We start from the raw sequence: 16,733 nt of genomic DNA, 5'->3' as shown, positions 1-16,733 counted from the left end.
TTAGGGATCTTATACAGGATCACAGGTAAAGAATACCATGGGAAATTAATGATTCCAATGGAAACATCTCATAACTATGTTTTAATGCCTTAATCTTACTATATTTAAAATAACTTCTCAGCTTTTCTGTCCACAGGCGTTCTTGGATACAAAAGGTGAACAAACTAAGATGGCATCTCGGGGCTCAGTAACACGAGATACCATACCCAGTTTGCACTACAAGAATGTCCCGAGAAAACTCCTAAACATACACTTTATCTCTAGGTTATACCTTCTTCTAGGATTTGAAGCATGTGACCAGTCAGACCACCGAAGCAGCAACTGTGACCTACAGACTTATACTACAGGCCCTACTCATCAAACACATTCAAGCATGCTTGAAAGCTTGCTCTTTTCTCCTCTCTTCTCACTATTTTCTTTTTCTTTTTCTTTTCTTTTCTTTTTTTCTTTTTTCTTCTTTTTTCTTTTTAATGTATTTTCTCTTTTCTTCTTTCCTGCCCTTTCCATATACTTTCTTCTTCCCCCCCTTTGGAAATCCAACTATCCCTTCACCCCTCAATCCCATCCAGACCTCCCACCTTATTAAAACTCTTCACCCTCAGTTCTTAATCCATTAGGCATCAAGACTGACCTCCTACCCCAACAAACCAGTACCCAGCACCTAAGCGAAGGGACACCCAGTCAAACCCACACCTCGACCTGGCAAGAAAAGGCAACCAACTCCCCAGCTGACTCATGATGCCCGGCCTTCCCTACCAACTCCCCCTAACGTGGACTGTTGCTTGAAACCAGACTTAGCTCTAAAAGTATCCCCAATGCAAGAACTTTCCAAGACCTCCCTGCCGCAAATCTTTTGACAACTCAAGAAGGTCAGGGTGTGTGATGAAAAGATGCCCAGGAATCCACACACCACAAGAAAATCTCAAAAGACAATGGGAAAACCTATACTTCCATCATAAGTATAAGACCTGTATTACACCACCTCTCTACCTGCTTTTCCCCAAAAGTAAGGTAGTCTCTTGCATCACTTTGTTTCTTTAATTATTTTGTTATTTCATTTTTTAAAATGTTTTTCCCCTTTGTCTCTCAAACTGATAATGAGAACCTCTAGAACTATTCCTCCAATTTTCGGCATATTTGATTTTTCCCCCAATTTATTACTTTTCTCTTATTCAAACAAAACCACATAACTTGAACTATCTAGTCCTGCCTCCCAGTTATAGGGGGAAATAAAGGAGGTACCAAGACCAAACAGGTGTAAGACTACTAAATAGTAAACTAGGTACAGAGGGGACCACATATTCTAGCAGCCCCAGGAGTGAGGGAGGAGGATATGGGAGGTAAGACGGGAACGGAGGTGTAGGGAGGACATATCAGTGATGGGAATCCCCCCGATTTTATGTAATTATGTACCAAGATATTATTGTCAACAATATGTAAGCCACTAAGATCAAAATAAAAATTATATTAAAAAATCACCATTGAATGGCTTAATATCAGGTACTATTAGAGTTTGCAATGATTTCCATCTACATTTATTATCTATAAACTGTTTACTAATTTAATTTGAAGTAATGAATGAGTAAAGATTATTTTTTCTAATTTCAATCTAGTGTTATTAGTATCAATATTAAGACAAAGAAAAATATTAAATCTTACACTTATTAAAGCAAAATGCTTCTGTTTGGATATAAATTATATACAATGCTTAATCTGAAAAATATTGGTATTTATCATGAACCTTCAGAAGGAATAGAGTATACACATGAACTTAATTTTGTAATACTAGTCTGCAGATTCTATGTAAATAAAAAACTTCAAGATATACAAAAGAAAACTTATAATCATATAATATCTCAAATACATTTAACTGTTTATTTAGATGGACAAAAATAGTAGCAAAATATTTCTATGAGATTAGACTGAATTAGAAAAGACTCTAAGAACCAATTTTCTTTGGTTGATGAATTATTAAAATATTACCAATAAGTAAAACATTAATATTTGTGAAATTTGATAATATACAAATGAGATGTTTTATGTTATAACTATAAATTGTAAAGTTTATCATGATTTAAAAAATTCCGGTGATGCTGGCTATGTGCTCAGAAATTGCTCCTGACTTGGGAACCATATGGGATGCCGGGAGATCGAACCGCAGTCCACTCTAGGCTAGCATGCAAAAGGCAGACCCCTTACTACTTGTACCACCACTCCGGCCCAAAACAAAAATTTTTATTATAAAGAGAAATTTGCATAGAGTAATATATAGTATTAAATCTGTCAATTTATTGAAAAAAGAATTTGAACAAAATACATTTAAAGCCTAAAATAGTTTAGGTTGGAGTGATAGTTTTGGAGTAATAGGGTTTCAGAAATGAGTTTGCCTTGCTTATACATTGTCAATCTGGGTTCATTCCCAGGCATCTAGTATGGTCCCCTGAGTCTACCAGGAGTGATTCCTGAATGCAGAGACAAGAGTAACCCAAGAACCACTGGCTGAGACCCAAAACATAAAACAAAATTTAAAAATAAACTCAAATTGGTTTTCAAATCTCCCAAAATATAATGATGCTGAGCAGTAGGACTGAAACTAGAATATGAACAAAAAGTTTTTAGTTGAATTTAATTTTGTTTAATTGTTGAATTTAAAGTGCAACTACAGCATACCATAGTATAATTCAGTATTTAAATGTTAGTGGAAAATTCACATTATTGATGGGTTCTTGCCTACCAGTTAGAGAAAATTATATAATAGTAACACACATAAGAGTGCATTTATTTCTGCAAGCATGATCATTCAAATGGAGAACCTAGAATATCCACACACCTACCTATATGCAGAACAGGGGTAAGAAATAACAGGAGAAACAAATGTGTTGTCATGTGCATAAAAGTTTGTGAAACATCCTGTTCATGTTTTTGTCCTCATCCTGGGACTTTTGCCCAGGGTTAGTTTCTGAGTTGGCATTGTCCTCTAGAAGGCATTGTTGTCCCTGTAGAAATATCACTGAGATTAAGTTGGAGAATAGAGTCTTGTTGCAGTTTTCTCATATTTACATAAAGATACAGAGGGTTTAATTTTCAATACAGAATGAGATGTTTTAATGAGTCACTTATTATTTCATAGTATATTTCTTAACCATCTTAATAAAAAATTAAGTAACACATTGGATTGCTTAAATGTACATGAAATAGCACATTTATTCAAATTCTGTATTAGAGAATGAAGAAATATATTATGTTGTAATTGGTCATTCTAGAAAAAAGTTATTTTAATCTATAGCCATATGCTATAGAATGTAAGCATATTGCTACTAAGCAATTAAGTCTAGAACAAAATTAGAGATAAAGCGGATACATTTGCTTTTTCTCTTTGTCATATGAAATCTCAAATAAACATCTTTGCTCACACATTTTGGGTGCACCAACTATAAGGATATAGGCAAGAACGATACCCAGGACGATGACTTCTACTGATGGTTAAGCACTTATCTTTTCTTTTTTCTTTTTTTTTTTGTTTTGTTTGTTTGTTTGTTTGTTTGTTTTTGGGTAACACCCGGCAGCACGCAGGGGCTACTCCTGGCTCTATGCTCAGAAATCAGGCTCGGAGGACCATATGGGATGCCGGGATTCGAACCACCATCCTTCTGCATTCAAGGCAAACGCTCTGCCACTTTGCTATCTCTCCGGCCCAAAGCACTTATCTCTGCACACTTTGAAAACAACACAACATGAGTCTTTGTCACTTTTTCATATATTGAGGTGCATTTAGGACATTTTTCCCCCTGACTGTGTCTATTAGATTTTATGTACTTTGGAGCAATGAGCATTCATTCTCAGCGTCTCTATGTGTGAGAGCAAGCAGTGTTCCTTAGAGACCCACGCCTTCAACCAAATGAATACATATATCACACCAATATTCCTACCTTTGTACTCTTTATTTTTTTATCTTGAACTTTTAGTTCTGATTGTGGGACACTGTAAGAGTGCAGGTATTGGGGTGAGCACTGCACAAATCCAGCTCAGGGTTGAGACAGAACAGTGAAATTTTCAGCCCTGCCCTCCATTGTTCTTCCATGCTGTCTTCAGAACCGCTACTTATGAGACACTGGTGCACTTGAGCGCCATGTTATCTCTGCTCTGGCTCTGTGTATTTCTGCTCTGTTGTGGATGATCTTGGAAGACACGCTCCCAAAGCCATGGTTCCCAGTAAGTGATGTTTTCCTTGAAGGGAACAGACTTTGCCAGGCACAAAATTTTCAAGCTTGCTCTCCTAGAGACTTCTTTCTGTAGGGTCTCAAACATATCATCCATATGAAAGCCAACAAGCCTTTGACGGCCAGTCACATGCCAATATTGACTTACACTCTCCTGGAGGACCAGCCTTCTTTTCATACCATGATTTTTGTCTAGTGTGAAACAGAATTCCAGGAAGCCATCAGCACCTTGTCTTGGAGATATCAAGGAACATTAAAGACACATGACACTGCTACTTAAATTAAGTCCAAAAAGCCCCCCACCCCAAAAGCCGGCTCTGCCCGGCCGGACCCTCCCCTGAATCAGAGGGTGGAGACGCGGGCCCACCCCCAACCACAAACCGTCCAAACGCATCGTCCGCTGACCCGAAACCCAGGCGAGCTGTACCCGTCAGGCTTCCCCCCCAGGGGGAAAGGAAACACGAAAGTTGGGGGAGTCTGCGGTAGGGGTCACACGGAGATGCGTGAGCATCCGCGGCAGATCCGTGTGTGCCGAGCCTGCGAGAGGGACCCGCAGTCTCTCCGCCACGGCAGCTTGGCTATCGGCACTGCCCGAGCCCTGGTCTCCCCGAGGGGACCCCGCCGGCATAACGGCACCCACCACTGTCGTGGGACCGCTCGACTCCCCCACCTCTAAAGCCGTCCTGGGGGAAATGACCACCAACGCCGGCTTGCGGGTGTGTGTCAGTGAGGAAAGCCCCGTCCGACTCGGGAAAGCACAGCAGCGCAGGGAACAAACGAACGGAAAGCGACACCACCGGCTCGACTCGATCACCCGGCAGACGACCTGAAGCGCTCCAGGGGCACCACCGAAGACCAGGCCCGGTGGGTGGAAGCTCGGCAAAGGCGCAACGCGGGGCGGGGGCCGGCTTGAGAAGACCACCACCACGCGAGGACTGTCTGCTGCGTCCGAGGGACAGCGAAGTCGGGCCGGATTCCGCACCCCTGCGCCCACCCACGACACACCGGTGCGGAGAGAAAGAAGCGGCAGAGCGAGAAGACCGGTCCCATTCGCCAGGAAGGTCCGACCCTCGTCTGGCGCGGCTTAGAGCTTCAAAAGGCTTTTGACTGAAATTGAACATCGCGTCTATAAAAAGGGAAAGTGAGGAGTCTTTTTTTTACACCCAGATATTGTGGATTGACAGATGAAGCTACAAGACAACTGAAGATTATATATAAATGAATACTTTCCCTCAGCAAGAAGGAATGATGTTAGTCCACAAGCAATATCTTTATCCTAACAGCATTATATAGTGACAAATAGAAGTAGGCTTGTGCTGAAATTCACTGGATATTTTAATGACTTGAATGGGAATAGAGGTCTGGGAAAACTTAGTTGTTCTAGATGCACTAGAAAATAGTTGGCTTTACTTTTACCTATGGAATAATTGTGCCTGGACATCTGATTATTACATATTATTGTGCATTTGGGGGGGGGGCACACCCAGCAGTGTTCAGGGGTTGGGTACACCTGGCTCTGGGCTCAAGAATCACTCTTGGCATAGTTAGAGGAACATGTGGGATACCAGGGATGGAACCTCGGTAAGTCATGTGTAAATGAAAATTCCTGGGCCCTATGCAGGTTTTTTTTTTTTAAATCACAGTTTCAATAGAGTCCTGATACTATTTTTATATCAATGATGTAGAGCAGTAAATATTGTTCCAATTTCAGAATTTTTGGTAAAAGATTATTTTTGAAGCTATATGAATTGACACGTTAAATGTGTGATAATTTTGGAATGCCATAGCATGGTTTCTTGAAATTATACAGGTGGCAAAAATATGCTTTATAAAGTTTTTAAACAAAGGGCATCATATAAATTCAATTTTTGCAGTTCTGATCAATCTGGGGATCAAGATTATAAAGCAACTTGAATATATAGTCTGTGAGATCCAAATAACATCTCCAAGAACATAATTGTGGGAACAGTGCTTTTGAAAGAGAAGGGAGTATTTCTGGCATGATGCAATTAATTTGGAAGTTCTGTATTGTCAGCTAAACAGCACCCTAGCACTTTTGGTTTCACTGTGCTTTTATTTTTTTAAATTTATTTAAACACAATGGTTACATAGATGTACACAATTTGGTTTCATCCATAAAATGCACACACCCTTTTCACCAGTGTAACTTTCCTGCCAGCTTTGTCTCCCCCCCCCCCATTCTCTATCTCCCCCGTCCTTTGCCTGCCTTCAAGACAGGCATTGTATTTTTATCATTGTCATGGTAGCTGTTAGTGTAATTATTTCTCTAACTACACTTACCACTCTTTATGATAAGCTTGCTATCATGGGCTGAACCTTCCATCCCTCATCTATATTATCTCTGGGTGTTATTATTATACTGTCTTTTATTTTTCTTAAATCCCACATCTGAGTGAGACTATTCTGTACTTATCTCTCCCTCTGACTTATTTCACTCAACATAATAGTGCCTTTAGACTTTGTTGCAAACACGTGTGAGATTATGCAATCAAGCAGAATCTCAAGAAGTGGAAACTGTATTGTCCAGAGTGAAGCAATGGGACAAACAGTTACTATTGTCCTGAAGATGTTTTTGTACACAATGCATTTCTGTATTATGAAAACTGTTGTTTAATATCCATAATGGATAGAGTTTAAAAACATTTGGCACAGAGGTCTAAGATTATAGATATAAAGAAATGCACACCAAGTGACTTTGGGTTACTTTGGACACTATAATTCATACTGACTCTAAAGTTTAGTACCTCATTAGTCTATGTAGGAGACTTATGTATCAGTGTGGCCATACTTCCTGTTTCAGAAGAGAATAATACTCTGCATTTCATTAACTTTAAACATCAGTTCCTTGAATACTCACATTGTACACATGACAGTCAACAAGCAGTTGCTGGCTAGGCACATGCCAGTGTTCACCTACACAGAGCAGGGAGCTCTCCTGGAGGACCAGCCCTTCTTCCAGGAGAACTGTTTTATCATGGTTAAGTGAGGGAGATCCAGACTCCCAGGTTGCCCTCAGTACCTGTTTGGGTGAATTTCAAGGAACATTAAGGACACATGACATTACATAAGAAATTCAGCCCCAAAAGTGTTCAACCCTATTTGAACATCTGGTTTATAGAATGGATAGTGAGAAGTCTTTTACACCTAAATATTGTGGATTAACCTATGAAGAGTTCACACAGTAATCAAATATTGTAGAAAAGGGTAATCTTGATGATATGCAAGTTAAATACTTGGACTGGTGGACTCACGTGGTTTTTATTGAAATGGGCATGGCTGTAGACTACCAGAGATTTGTTCATTTTAACCACAATATTACACTGGTCCTTAATGATGTCTGCATGGTAATGAACCAAGTGAGTATGTTGCTGAAAGCATTAACCCTGCAGGTGGCCTTAATGGGTATTGAGGTCTGGTCAAAGAAAAACTTCATTCCAATAACTAATATGCATGATACCTTGAAAAACTTTTGTATCAGGAAATATTCTTCCTGCAAAAGAAGCCTACCACATGATATTGTCCATCTCTTTGCAAAAAAAAAATGTTCACACTCTCTAGGTGCTAGCTATTGGGGGGACAGCATGTAAGCCCAAATTAAGTTGTGCAGTTGAGGGTTTTTTGAAAGACAATATAGAAGCATTTTCTTATCGACTGACACATCAGATTGGTCATAATGTAGGAATGGGGCATGATTCTATACAAAATTGTACATGTGGGGAAGATCATTGTATTATGTTCAATGAATTTATTATCTCTAGCAAATTCAGCAACTGCAGTTACAGTGAATTTGGGGAATTTTTGTTTTTGTTTTGTTTTGTTTTGGGGCCATACCTGGCAGCACTCAGAGGTTACTCCTGGCTCTGCTCAGAAATTGCTGCTGGCAAGCTTGAGGGACAATATGGGATATCAGGGATTGAATTCAGGTCAGTCCCGAGTTGGCTGCATGCAAAGCAAATGCCTTACCACTGTGCTATCACTCTGGCCCCAAGACTTAAGTTTTCTCATATAACACTAGGAAAAATGAAAAGTCTTGCAGATACTTTTCTTAGCATTATCCAAACAAAAATATTTCTTATGTGCGCTACAACAAAAGATAGCATGCAATTAAATGTAAGGAAGTATCTGCACACAAAACATTTGATTAAAATCCAAATAAAGAAAGCATTAACAACACCCAGAACCAAAACTAACAATTGCTTTATAAATATACAAAACTCAGGAGATGTGTGAGGACTTTTATGATCAAGAAATATAAATGGCCCATTGGAATAATGAAAAAGTGCTCATTTTTATTAGGAAAATGCAAATCAACATTACAGAAAAATATTCTCACACTAAAAAGTGTGGAATACATGAAGAACTAAAATAACTAAAACAAGAATGTTGGGGGGATATGGTCAACAAAGGATCTCATTGACAAGTGATTGTAACATTGTAACATGATTGAATCTCTCAGGAATATAGTATGGAGATGTCTCAAAAAAAAAAAAAAACCAGAACTCCCGGAGACCCAGTATTTCTATTACTTGGTTTCTGCCTCAAACTGGATGTCACGTCAGGTAGACTATAGCAACGGAAGTTATTGTTGCCCAAATTTCAGATGACATTTGGGTCACCAGTTAGCAAAGAGCAATATTATAAATGAATTCATTGGACTTCAGCAAGAAACAGAAATGGAAGTGCAAGCACCAAGAGCATAAACACTAACTATAGGACAACTCTAAAGAAAGTATAATGCCTCAGTGGGCATAAAGATGTACATCTGGATAAAGAGGCAAAGAGACAAAGAAAGGCACTGGGATAGTGATTAGCCATAGTAATAGAGATTAGCAACCAAGTTTTTTTTTTTTACAAGTAAACTTTCAGGGATTCTATCTGTTCTTCTTCATGGTTTACGTTGAATAAATGCTGTTTTCCACAGGTCCTGACAGGCTGCATTTACTGAGGTTATCTACAAGGTTGCCAGACTTCTTCAGCTTATTGCAATAAGCATTAAGTCCATCTGCTGTTCAGCTGCTATTTGGGTGCATGGGCTAAGGCTGCCAGGGCTGCAGAGCTGCAATATTTACTTATAAATAAAGTGTATTTTATGTAGATATGAAACCCTACACAGGGCTTCTTAGAAAAGACACTTATCAGGGCCAGAGCAATAGTGCAGTGATAGGGCATTTGCCTTGCACACTGCTGACCCAGGATAGACCTGGTTTTGATCCATGACATTTCATATGGTCCCCTGAGCCAGGAGCAATTTCTGAAGGCATAGCTAGAAGTAACAACTGAGTGTCACAGGGAGTACCCTCCCCACATAAAACAACAACAACAACAAAAAAAAAATATGTATCATTAACTTGTATATGTAGTAAAATATCTTAAATAGAATAATGCTTGTATTTCATTTGCAACATGAATATTCCAAATACTCTATATTATGGTTACATGTTGAGGAAATAATCTGTAATTAGAGGAAAAGTATGAAAATCAAAATGTCTTGCTGTATGTACTAAGCCTGTTAAGGTAAAGAAAGAATTATAATTAGGATTATTCATATTGAACATCAGTTACAATGAAAGTTTAATGGATGACAGTCACATTCAGGCAAACTTTAAGCCAGTTGCCATGATCTATAGAACTGGCAAGTTTTGTTGCTAAGCAGCAGAATCTAGAATTAAAACATCATCACACAAAGGGGAAAGGGATGTGTATCACTGGCATGTAAGATCTCATATATATATGTAACTTTTACTAGAGATGGGGATAATTAGTACAACAGAGTACCTATAATATGGATAAAATCAGAGGGCCATGAGAACCAAAGTATCTTTGATTGGTGAGTAATTCAAACATTGATATATAAGGATTAAAGCATTAACATTTGTGACATTTTCAATATATCCACATGTACAAAAAATGTTTTTCCAAATGTTTGATATCTTGTGTGAGATCTATAATATTTATTTCATATTCTACTCAATTTATTGTGTTTGAGAGCACACATTTGTGATTGAATGCATTGTTCTATGTCTTGAATAACAGTGAATCAGAGTATAAATGAGCTAAGAAAAAGTGATAATTATGGTTATTGATTACCTATGAAGTTTATAATGTTTAGGATAAAGATATCTCACAAACTGTAACTTTGATAGTGTCTATAATATATTATAAAACAGCATTGATGATGTTTCATGATTTCAGGACCTGTATATCTTTGGTCATTTGGATATCAGTATATGTTTTCAAATAGTTTGAATTTAATATTCCTATTATATGCTTTCAAGATGAGAACTAAAGAATAAACTCTTGGGTCAGAACAATAGAACTGCAAGTAGGGTGCTTTGATCTCCAGTATTCCAAATTGACCCCTGAACCTACCAGAGTAATTACTGAGTTCAGAGCCAAGAATAATTTTTGAACACTGTCAGGTGTGGCCCCAAAACCAAAATAAATAAATACATTTTGGTGGTATTATATAGCTAACCTTACTCTCCTTAGTGGTGTACTATTCATAAATTATTATTTTCTACAACAGCAGATTCATATTCTAAAGTGACCAATAAGTAGAGAAGTTTAGTTATATACTTAGAGAATGGTATCAAGAACAATAGGCATCTTGGTTTAATAATGGCAAAGCTTATGACTAATTAGCATTTTATATATAGATACTGCAATCCTCAGTCTAATTCACCATATTTCATAATCTCATTTTAGCATATCCTTATTTGTGTTTTTCTTTTGTTAGTATTGTTCTTTGGTTGTGTGGCATTGTCAGAGGAGAGATCTTTTGGAGTCAATACTGCCTACAGTCCAGCTCAGTGAAAGGAGACAGGACACAGATTCTTCCGGTCATGCCTTCCATCACTATCATCATCAGTTCTGCCTGGGGCTCCATAACTGCTGTGAGTGAGATATTGGTGCAAGTGAGAATCACAGTCTTGCTGTTCTGGCTGAAAGCACTTTTTATTTATAGTGGATGGGCCCAGATTGTGCACTCCGAAAATCAACATCTTCCAGAAGTAATGATTCCATTGAAGGTTGAAGACCATAACAGCATAAAATCTTCAGACTGGATCTCTTACAGCCTAAAGTTTGAGGGTCAGAGACATATTATCCGCATGAAAATCACCAAGCATTTATTGGCCCAAAACATGCCAGTGTTCACCTACACAAGCCAGGGTTCTCTCCATCAGGACCATCCTTTCACCCAGAACAACTGCTACTATTATGGCTATGTGGAAGGGGAACTGAAATCCCAGGTTTCCCTAGATAGTTGTTTGGGGGGCTTAAAGGGAATAATCTATAAAGACAACATTGTTTATAAAATTGTGCCAAAAATGCATTCCACCAAATTTGAGCATATGGTTTATAAGCTGAAAAGTGAGGCTGAATTTCCAGTCAGAAGATGTGGGTTAATAGATGAAGAAATTCAACAACTTAAATTTTTTAAGAATGATGATTTATCCACTTCAATGCAGAGTGGATACACAGGCTGGTGGACCCAGAAGAAATACCTTGAGCTGGGTGTAGTAGTCGATAATAATCGGTATCTTCATCATGAAAGTAACATCACAGAAGTTCAATGGGAAGTTTCTCTTGTAGTCAATCTGGTCAATGTCTTTTTGCAATCATTAAATATTGATGTGTCTTTAAAGGGAATTGAAATCTGGACACAGAAAAACCTTGTAGCTGTAGATAGTCTTGAAGTTCTCCTGGAAAATTTTTGCATCTGGAAAAGAGTACATCTTAATGATCGTTTGGATCATGATGTTGCTCATCTATTTGTCAAGATATCCTATAGTGACAGAGTTGGTTTAGCGTATGTGGGAACAGTTTGCAATGATTTATATAACTGTGCAGTGAGTAGTTTCATGAATGATGACATTATCAACTTTGGATATATTATGTCACATGAGTTGGGTCATAATCTGGGTATGAGACATGATGATGAGAATTGTGTGTGTGGGGAACCATATTGCATTATGCATCCATCGATATTTGTTGCATCTCAATTCAGCAACTGTAGTTACAGTCAGTATTTAAGAACCTGTACAGGCAAAGATTGCTTGGACTTTCCAATCAATTCAGAAAACACCTTGCAAGAGGAGCGTTGTGGGAATGGGGTGGTTGAAAATAAAGAAGAGTGTGACTGTGGCCCCATTTATTTATGTGCAAAAGATCCATGTTGTGAGGCAAACTGCACACTGACACCCGGAGCTCTTTGTGCATCTGGACTCTGCTGCAAGGACTGTAAGATTTTACCAGCAGGTACACTGTGTAGAAAAAAGGAAAATGAATGTGATCTTCCAGAGTGGTGCAATGGCACATCCCACGAGTGCCCAGAGGATGTGTATGTGCAGGCTGGGATCTCATGCAAGGGTGGTGGACACTGTTATGAAAAGAGATGCAATGACCGTGATGAACAGTGTAGGAAAATTTTTGGAAGAGAGTCTAAAAGTGCAAATGGCCTTTGCTACAAAGAGGCCAATAGCAGAGGTGATCGTTTTGGTCATTGTAGTTTAAACAACATGTTGAGGTATACTCAGTGCCACATCAAAGATTCTCTGTGTGGAAGGATTCAGTGTGAGAATGTGAGAAAGATTCCTCTTCTGGAGAATCACAGGACCCTGATTTCAACGAATATCAGTGGCCACAACTGCTGGAGTACTGACTATCATGTGGGCATGACCATACCTGATATTGGTGAAGTGAAAGATGGTACTGCATGTGGAGAAAATCAAATTTGTATGAGACAGAAGTGTATCCCTCTAGCAGACTTCAAGAGCTACTGTTCACCTTTAACTTGCAATATGAATGGAATTTGCAACAATAGACATCACTGCCACTGCGATGCTAAGCTGCGCCCACCCCACTGCATTGTAAAAGGGTATGGAGGTAGTATTGACAGTGGCCCACCGCCTCGAGAATTTTCTACCATCACTGAAATATTAGCAGCAGGACTTGGACGTTATTGGTTCATAATTTCACTATTGCGTTTCTTAATATTTATATTGATTTTCATTGCTGTAGTAATGAAAGCAGACAGCTAAAACAAAGCAGAACATTTTGAACCCCTCTAACTAGAGTTCAGAAAGAAAAACTAAAAGATGTGAATCAAATAAAATCCAAATGCTACTGGAAATTTTCATGTATTAACTTTTAGCCTCTCCCAATCCCCCATTGCATACTATTAATGGGTCAAAGATGATGGCAGAAAGTCCTTTGGATTTATGTTGTTATAATAAATATTAGTCCCTCCAAAATGGGCAAGCTATGCTCATTCCAGGAACATTTCTACTTACCATAATTATAGTACATTTTAATGGTTAATTTTCATGGCATTTGTCTCTACATTTTCTGAGCTAAAGCACAGCACTTGGATGTGTGCTTGGATGTGTGTGTGTGTGTGTATGTGTGTGTGTGTGCGTGCGTGCGTGTGTGTGTACCAATGTATCTAGTAGTGGGTTATTTTATTTGTTTCCATCAATTTCAGTTAAATTACTCTTTTATTTCTTTTTCCATAAAAAATTCAGTCTTGAAAATTGAATTACATTTATTAGTTATCACATTATTAATTTCAAAAACTGGCAGAACTAGTGCTAATTAGGGATGTTTAAAAATGTTATTCATTCCAGGGTTGCACCATAACAGATCATAACTTGAGTAAGACATTCACTTTCATTCTGCACAATTGTATCAATACTTATTATGTTATGTTATTATATATGAATCATATTTTTGTATAATAGAAACTATAAAATATAACTGTAAAGTAGGATAAATAACAAAGATATAAAAATGTGAACCAATTATTAAAAATTCTCCAAAAATAATTTTATGGAAAATGACAAAAATTAAATAATTATCTTATCCTAAACTCTTACTGTCCATCCCTGGGTTGGCTAACAAATTTTTGAGATTTGACTCAGATTAATTAGCATATATCAAAGATATAGGTTCCAATAAACCCACCTTCCTTGTAATATCCAAAGTAGAGTCCTTCTTTGTGCCTGAGCCCCAAGAAACAGTTTATATATTTTAATAAAAGCACATAATTAATTGAACTTAAAATATTTGAATTTTTCACATCATGTCATTTTCCTCCTTGTAAAGATAGACTCAAGTTTTTCAAGATCTTAAAAATGGGGTAGTTAGTGTGGTTTGGTGGGCACTTGCCTTACATGCAGCAGATCAAAATTTGTTCCCAGATATTCTTTCTGGGATCAATGTATGCTCAGAGTTAAACTGTGTGCACTGCCCTGTGTAGCCTACAAAACATAAAAACAAAATAAAATAAAGCAAAATCTAAAAAGAGAAAAACAATACCACATAACAGCTTCATTAAACATACTATATTACTCTATAATACAAAATATTTTGAAATATAAAGCAGGGAAAGTGAAGACGTGGAAATAAAGAGTTTTGAAAGCATGAACTTCTAAAAATAGATTTTCACTGGACTTTCTTGCAGACTTAAGGATTCTGAGCATTTGCCTTACTTTGGCTTAGAAAGAATAAGTGCAGTCTAGTTTTACTTCAAACTGATGCTTAAAATTAGAGTAAGCAGATGGTTAACTATTTTTTAATCAGTGAAATTATTGATGAAATTACCATAATAGAAAAATCTTAGATCCACTTTCACTTAGTAAAATGCTTTGCTTAATTGATTTCAGTATTTTATGTACTTTTATATTGTATTCTGAAATTTCTCAATTTATTACATATTATAGATATATTCAAAATTTCATTGTAGAAAATATGCATATGTGATGAGAAAGTGTATATAGTTTTATATTGTATTTTCATACTGCATCCTTGGGCTGCGTTAGTCAATGCCCAGCTTGATTGTCCAAATGCTAGCACACATTGTACCTTATGTACCTTGAAACCTACCTCCTAAAATTTAAATGAATAGCAAAAAGGAAAATCATTTGATAAATTATATTCTATACTATCTTCTCAAATAAGCCTTTTATTTTTTGAAAATATTAGTGAACTTATTTCATGATTATATTCTGCAGGCTCCAAAGTTAAAGTTTGTGTTTGGATTTTAAGTGCTCCAGAGCCAGAGCCATCTTGCTGCACTTCTCAGAGGTTGCTGGGTCCATAGTTGACCATCCTCAGGATAATATATTGCCTTGAATCAAATCTGCTTGAACCCTACCCAGGTTCTATTTCCTTTGCCCATTTCTAGAGTCATAACATTTTGATGTTAATACAGAAAGTCATTACGTATCACTCTAAAAATGGAAAAAATGATTAAATTTAATTACTTGGATAAATCACTCTTCTCAGTATCAGTTGTCAGCAAGATTGACTTTTAGATGTCATGACAATAATACAACTGGAAATTTGTGATAAAACAATAAGAAAATAAAAATATATGGGAAATTATTGTGCCCAAGTGTGTAACTACTAAGACAATATTAAAATGGATATTTTAAAATATTATTATTGTTTAATTTATAAAGATTTGAGCCAGTAATCATAATTAAGCATTATTGTGACAAAATGACAAAATATCACTCCACAGACTCAGAAACCACTTCTGGTGACTACTGACATGGCAATTTAGACTCAACAATTCATAGCTCTCACTTAGGTGACACAGTGCTCCTCAACTCAGCTTTTTCTGGGGAACCACCTGATTCTGGTGCCAAGGGATTGAATGTGGGGCTTCTTTATACAAACTCTCTCATCACCATGTAGTCTTCTTATTCTATGGTTTATAGTTTCAACTTAAGGCTCCTGGTCCCCAGGCTTTTGTTCTTTATGTTTAAAGTGATTTCAAAGACATTTTTTCCTTTTACACTGTCAGCATAAGCTGTCAAGAGCCAATTTTGAAATATAAAAGACTACTCCTTTTTTTCATATAACTGACTTTTTCTTGAAGACAGAATTAGAGAAATGTCTTTCATGTGTGTACGATGCTGTGGACTGCACAAGATAAAGGGAATTAGAAGGGTGGTCACAAGAAGGACAAGGTTGTCTTTTTATGCACCAAACTATTTTACTTTATAGCATTCAAGATGGAAAAAGAGTAGTTAAGTTAAAATAAGTCATCAGGATAGAGAGAGGCTAAATCAAAGAAAAATAGATATAAACCTTTAACTTTCCTTATAACAATAATTGTTATGAAAATGAATAATTCCCCTTTTGCCAGAGAGAAAAAGTGGTCTTTCTTCATTGAAGCATTTTCTGCAATTAGCTTTCTTCAATGTTTATGTCTTTTCTGCTTCTTCTTCCCAAAAACAATTAAGCTATTTTAGCTGGCAAAACCTTGTCATAGATTCATGAAACACAATTGGTCACTAAGTGTGATAGAAGAAGAGCCACCCATTACTATCCATCCAGACGTGGGCTCCTGCATCTATGATGGTAAGTTCCTGAAAATAGTGACAATGCAGAATTAGATTAATGCAAGGAGTAATTCCTGGTACAAAGGGTCCTAAATTCAGCTCAACTTCCAGAAAATCATTTAGCAGATCTAAATAATTAGAA

The 16,733-nt window shown here is 37.3% G+C and overlaps 1 protein-coding gene across 1 annotated transcript; it reads left to right on the top strand.

Moving 5' to 3' along the window:
• Positions 1-11,083: 11,083 nt before the first annotated feature.
• Positions 11,084-13,282, top strand: LOC126007183 (disintegrin and metalloproteinase domain-containing protein 20-like). Its single transcript, XM_049772660.1, has one exon. It carries the CDS (start codon positions 11,084-11,086, stop codon positions 13,280-13,282), a length of 2,199 nt encoding a protein of 732 aa, XP_049628617.1.
• The last annotated feature ends 3,451 nt before the right edge of the window (positions 13,283-16,733 follow it).

The sequence above is a fragment of the Suncus etruscus genome, chromosome 4, assembly GCF_024139225.1.
Source record: "Suncus etruscus isolate mSunEtr1 chromosome 4, mSunEtr1.pri.cur, whole genome shotgun sequence".
Lineage (NCBI taxonomy): Eukaryota > Metazoa > Chordata > Mammalia > Eulipotyphla > Soricidae > Suncus > Suncus etruscus.
The sequence above is the reverse complement of the archived record's forward strand: the minus strand, read 5'-3'. Positions and strand labels throughout refer to the sequence as shown.

Bases quoted from the DNA above. Each gene is read 5' to 3' on its own strand.
- LOC126007183 (XM_049772660.1), top strand. From the start codon at position 11,084: ATGCCTTCCATCACTATCATCATCAGTTCTGCCTGGGGCTCCATAACT.